This window comes from Crotalus tigris, unplaced genomic scaffold (genome assembly GCF_016545835.1).
Source record: "Crotalus tigris isolate CLP2741 ecotype Arizona unplaced genomic scaffold, ASM1654583v1 scf7180000017588.1960692, whole genome shotgun sequence".
Taxonomy (NCBI): domain Eukaryota; kingdom Metazoa; phylum Chordata; class Lepidosauria; order Squamata; family Viperidae; genus Crotalus; species Crotalus tigris.
In genome coordinates, this window is record NW_024096494.1 from 466,501 (window position 1) to 472,066 (window position 5,566).

Below are 5,566 nucleotides of genomic sequence, written 5' to 3' on the forward strand. Positions count from 1 at the left end.
CCATCTGCTGCATTATAGGGGAGATATAATCCACTTTATTTTCATTAGTTTTCTGTTATAATAACAATCAGTTAGAAAATCTATTCTATCTACAGAATATGATTACCCACTTATTCAAATATCAGAGATTAGTTATTTAAATTTATATGACTACCCCTCTGGCTACAGTCATTCTTGTTAGAAAACAAGTTTAAAAATAAAAATGCACAATATAGGTTACTGTTAAAACATACAAAGAAGAAATAATAACTGACAATGAAAAATCCACAAAATAATATCAAAAAATGCAGATTTCATTAACTTGAGTTTAAAACAGAAATATTTTCTTTTTAAAAAGTTATTTAAGAATTTTTATATAGAATGAAAAAAGAAATTAAAGAAATTAAAAAGAAAAAAAGAAAATAATTTGTTTAACTTCCAATCATTTTACCAGACGATTACAATTTTACTATCTTAGATATCATACAAATCCCTTTGGCCCCTAATTCAATAATATCTTTCTTAATCTTTAAATCCACAAATCATCATTTCTTTCAAAAACAGAGGTATTTTCATGATAGCCTGAAGCCCTTATAATCTACAGTCTAGAAAATAGTTTATTTTTCATTTGAAAATCTATAATTAAGATAATGGCATATTTTTTGCCCTCTCTCAGTTTTACTCTATGATTTAACTACAAATATACAGAATGATTTTGTGTTGCTTAATTTTGCTTAATATTATATATTTTATTCTTTATTGCACTGATGTCATATCAATATGTTTTAATCAGGAGGTGAGTAAAATTGAAAGACATTTTTGTGAAAAGTAGGAGTCTGGTAGCAACTTTCCTCATTAACAATGTTATTCAAAGGCATACACTCTACGGTGATTAAAGCTGCAACTTTAATAAAAAAAAAAAAATAGAATTTGGTCCATTCACTTAAAATGGAAAGCAAACCAAATTCTTTGACTCTACAGTCCAGACACAAAATTCCATTTTTAACAATTGCATGCAAGTTAAATTATGCCTGCCTCTTTTACATTTGATCACCACAGCCTCCAAAAAAAGGAGTAATCTCTTCAGAATACACTGACTATGCAAATATCTTCTCAAAGTGGGTAGATAATGAGGCAACGCAGCATTGCTGTTCCACAATATAAAGGTGGTCCTCCAGTCATTTTTTGCCAGAACAGAAAACCAATTCATGAATGCAGATCTGTAAAAAATGAAATGGTAGTACATGCAATACAATATACAAAATAAAAATATTTGTGTTATAGAAGAATGTATAAAAATCAAGACAGAATTCAGGCTGACAGATTAAGCAATAATATAACTTGGTTGATTGTCACTTTGATTGTAAATCCAGCCACAAGATGTTTTGTAACTATGATAAATTCAAGACAGTGAGATATTATCATCTCCATTCAGATCTCTAATAGAACTGAAAACATTCTAGTATTAGGGCTGAAATGGATTAAATTATTATTTTAGTTCTTCTTAGACCCAATCCTATTTAACCACATGATTTGAGTAATATGGAAATACATCTATTATTACATTGAAAACTGAAACGAATCATTATTAAAAATGGGAACACATTAAGGGAATCTCTGAAATTTGTCTACTACAGTGGTTCTCAACCTGTGGGTCGGGACCCCATTTGGGGTCGAACGACCATTTCACGGGGCTCGCCAAACAACGCAGTCCACCATTTTTTTCCCCTTTTCCTTAGCTGTGCTACTCGCTTTTATTCTATTGGCTTTTGAAAGCCAATAGAATAGACTCTCTTGAATTGTCCAGGCTGTCTCTGCCCTGCTGAGCCCACCAAAAGTCCCATTCTGCAAATGGTACTGCACCAGTTGAGTAGTCCTCGACTTACGACCGGTTGAGTAGTCCTCAAATTACGACCAGTTGGGGGTCGTGGCATTAAAAAGATTGAGAACCACTGGTCTACTATATTTATATACCAATTCTCACGAATGAAGGCAAATATGTGTGTCCCAGGATAATGTTGCAGGATCCAATCTGGGTCATACACCAGGACCAGAGGTTTAGTCTTCTGAACTTTCAGACTTGTATTGAAGCCCATCCTCAGGGAACTTCTCTCTAAGGGAATGTGTGCACACATATTGGATCCTGCAATGTACTAATTCTTTTCACTAGGTTCAGAGGTGATATGTAGAATAGTAGGGCATTTAACTGTAGTAAAGTACTTTAAACTGCAACTTTGTGCAGCAAAGGAGCAAGTGAGTTGTGTCCTTCCATACTTAAAAAGATTAATGTAGACAAAAAGCTAAAACATCTGCAGTGTGCTGTGTTGTATTTTAAAAGCATAATTCCAAACCCTTTCAGAAGTGCAACCCCACTTCACTTTGTTTCATTGGGATCTCAACTAACATTATACAAAACAGCAAAATCTATTTCAGCAGATTATACAAAATAACAAACAACTCTGCAGACAAAACTAGATGTCAAAGAGGTAGGGGGGGGGACAGCTTTTTTTTGTCTTGTAACATTTTTGTTTCTGCTTCAATTAAAAATAATTTAAAATATTTCATGGGATTATTTCTTATAATCAATTTTAACCACATCAGTTTTAATTACAGCCTTGCATCTATTCCTCCACTTCAACATTGCAAAAGGCATCTTTGGCCTTGACTATTAAAGACTTGTGACTCTAGTTCAGATGCCAAGGAAGGGTAAATTAATATACTTCTCAATCAAATGCTGTTTGGTTTAATTTCAAAACAGCTTAAACTTCTGTCCATGTTTACTTTAAAAACTAAGCAAGTTTCACCAATGTATTTTTAAACCTTCCATCTATCTCAGCCAATACTGTACAGTATTCCCAATAAACTATTTTGGATTGTCATGGTGAGAAATTTTTGTTTCCCACAAAATGTGTGATGATCTAACATTTAAAGAACTTTCATCTTTGTTCTGAGAAAAAAATGATTATATAGCCAATTCCTTACCTCTGCATTTCTTTCTTAAGATCATACGCTGACTGAAATTTTCATGGGGGGGAGGGTGGAATTGCAACAGAAGGATCTTGGCAGCTTCAGCTGTGCTGCATTTCAGCTCCAGACTAGTGCTGACCAACTCCATTTATCATTAACATTAACAGAAAAAAACAGGTGGCAGGCTGGACCATTCAATGTCCTAAAGAAAGGGGAGGCTAAAATATCAAATTTCCAGCATCAGTTGAGAAATTTCTTTTTGAGAAATTAAAAGCAGATTTGAATAAATCTCTGAAGCACTATATTTTCAGAAAAGTTAAATGAAAATACAAAAGGTAACAGTATTGCAAAAAGTAGTTTTGTCAATTTATCCTCCAAAATAAGATGAACACCTAACTTGCATTCCTCCTGGCTATTCATTATTCTTTGAAATCTCCACTATTAGCTGTGAGGGTTTAAATTTTAGTTGATTGAAATGAGTCCCTCACCACCTGCTCAGTCAAGGAGCTATGATGGAATGTTTAGAAATATTCTTACTTTTCAGAAGTAAATAAATAAAAACAACTCTCCATGTTGAGGACAGAAGGACAGATGAAGTTATATTTCCGCTGGTGATATCTAAATGTTGATCAACTGATTCATGTGTTATCCTAAATTGTAATTTAATCATTTTATCAAATAAGTCATAATTGGGTTAACACAAATGCTAAGTTATAAAACTGAAGGGATCAGAATAAAATCTTTTATGAATAACCCAGCTATTGTTCATTCTTTCCTGCTTGCTTTCTGTACCTCGCCTTGATGTAACTTAAAATTGTGCTGACCAAAGAGAAAAAGTTTAGCTGTAATTTTAAATGTACTCCTCAAGGAGAAAAAGGCCCAGGGCTGCATGCCAGCAATTGTGTATTCGGAGTGTAGAGTTGTAACAAGTTGTGCTTAACTTGATACATAAGGAAATGTGTATTGGACGAAAAGAAATCTTTAGCTGCACAAGAATTACTATCTTGAGAAAGCTCATTAGCTATAAAGGGGAAAACTTTTTTTATTAGTGTGTGCCTTTTCTCTTCTGTCTCGCTGTGTCGGGGGACAAGAGATTGGGAACACCCGGTTTTGCCTTTGATCAAAAATAAAATGTTTCTTTTGCAGTAGCCTGGTGTTCAGAGTTTCATTGAGATTTGTTTAGATTCTGAGCTGAAAAACCTTACAAAACGTTGCTTAAAAACTACAATATCTGAGTTCATAGAATATGTTCAAAACCAATTATTTAATAAATGAATTAATTTAATAAGTGTATAAATCCAGCTGTCTGAGTTTGCATTTTCATTAAACCATAAATCAACATTGACTGAATTAACACAATGAGTCAAATTGATGAACTGTATTTTAGCTTTATGTCATTCATTAGCACAAGAACCCTATTTAGTTTTTTTAATATTACTTAAAATAGCAGATTACTCAAATATAGATCAAATTCATTAAAGTGAAGCAGATTTCATTTTTCTTGTATTTATTTTTTCATTTAAAGGTTTAGTTTTTAATATTCTTATAAAGTGCCCAGCTAAATGTCTATGGAGATTCTCAATCATCCAGCTCAGGGTTGTCCCAAAGATGCTTTCTCAACAGCAACTGAGTCAAAGCTGAAGAAGCTTCTTGGATGAGAAGCGAAAGGTCTTCAAAGAAAACAAGAAAGTCCAGTTGCTTCTTGAAAAACCACCTTTGGGACAATGTTCTTATAAGTTTTTTTAACAGAGCTCTTAGCAGTATTCCATTAATAGAGAAACTAAAAATACCTTTTCCTGCATTTTAGGATAGTCATTGCTGGGACAAGTAGCAGCAACATTAGGTAACCTTTATTGTCATTTTTTACTGTGGGCACACTGGCACACGTTTAAAATGAAATTCTGTTGCCTGCTCCCAGAAGTGTACACATACATAACACACAAACATGCTATATACATACATGTATATATCTACACCCTTACATATATTAATGTGTCCATCTTGAATACAGAGTGGACAGTGATTAATATGTATATGTATTAATATGTAAAGGTGTAGGTATATATAGCTGTATATATGTATAACTCTGCAAATGAAGTCACCGAGTCAAGAATGATCTAAGAGCTGAATTTTTATTTCTACACGTATTCTAAATATGCATATACAGGCGCTATATACACAGAATCTGCTTAAGTACATTGCCGAAGTTGAAACGTCAATAAATACCAGTTTTAACATGCTTGTTTCTATTGCCTGAATGAGAATCCTTCCCCACGAGCCTGCACCTCGAGCGCAAAACACGAAAGGCAACAGAAACAACACGCCACGCTATTTAATTTTAGCACATCAACCGGCCTGCCCCGTGCAGACCCCTGACGGTTTCCTGATGTTTCCTCCCCCCCACCCCCCAAATTCCCGCCTCCTTCTCCTCCTACTCCAATAGCTAACCGCAGACCCTCCTCCATCATAGTGGGCGAGGCTTATCGAACAGCGACAAGGAGCAGAGCGCTCTACTTATTCCCCCCTCCCCTCCAGGCGAAAAGGGAAGCAAAATCCGCCTCCTGTTCTTTTCGCTCCCCCCCCTCGAGCTTTGCCCCGCCCCGTGCAACCAGCCGGAAGG

The 5,566-nt window shown here is 34.8% G+C and overlaps 1 protein-coding gene across 4 annotated transcripts in view; it reads right to left on the minus strand.

Moving 5' to 3' along the window:
- The window catches only part of LOC120316399 (pseudouridine-metabolizing bifunctional protein C1861.05-like), a 49,283-nt gene extending 43,981 nt beyond the window's left edge, over positions 1-5,302 (minus strand). The window contains exons 1-3 of one of the 4 annotated variants that reach the window (XM_039361981.1): positions 5,173-5,302; positions 2,962-3,164; positions 1,078-1,199 (exon numbers count right to left, since the gene is read on the minus strand). In XM_039361981.1, the coding sequence (XP_039217915.1) occupies positions 1,078-1,199; positions 2,962-2,969 (130 nt within the window). In that variant the 5' untranslated portion in view covers positions 2,970-3,164; positions 5,173-5,302. Of the gene's footprint in view, positions 1-1,014; positions 1,200-2,961; positions 3,165-5,172 lie in introns of all 4 variants that reach the window. The other 3 variants (XM_039361968.1, XM_039361958.1, XM_039361972.1) reach the window with 3 other exon arrangements.
- Between the last annotated feature and the right edge of the window lie 264 nt (positions 5,303-5,566).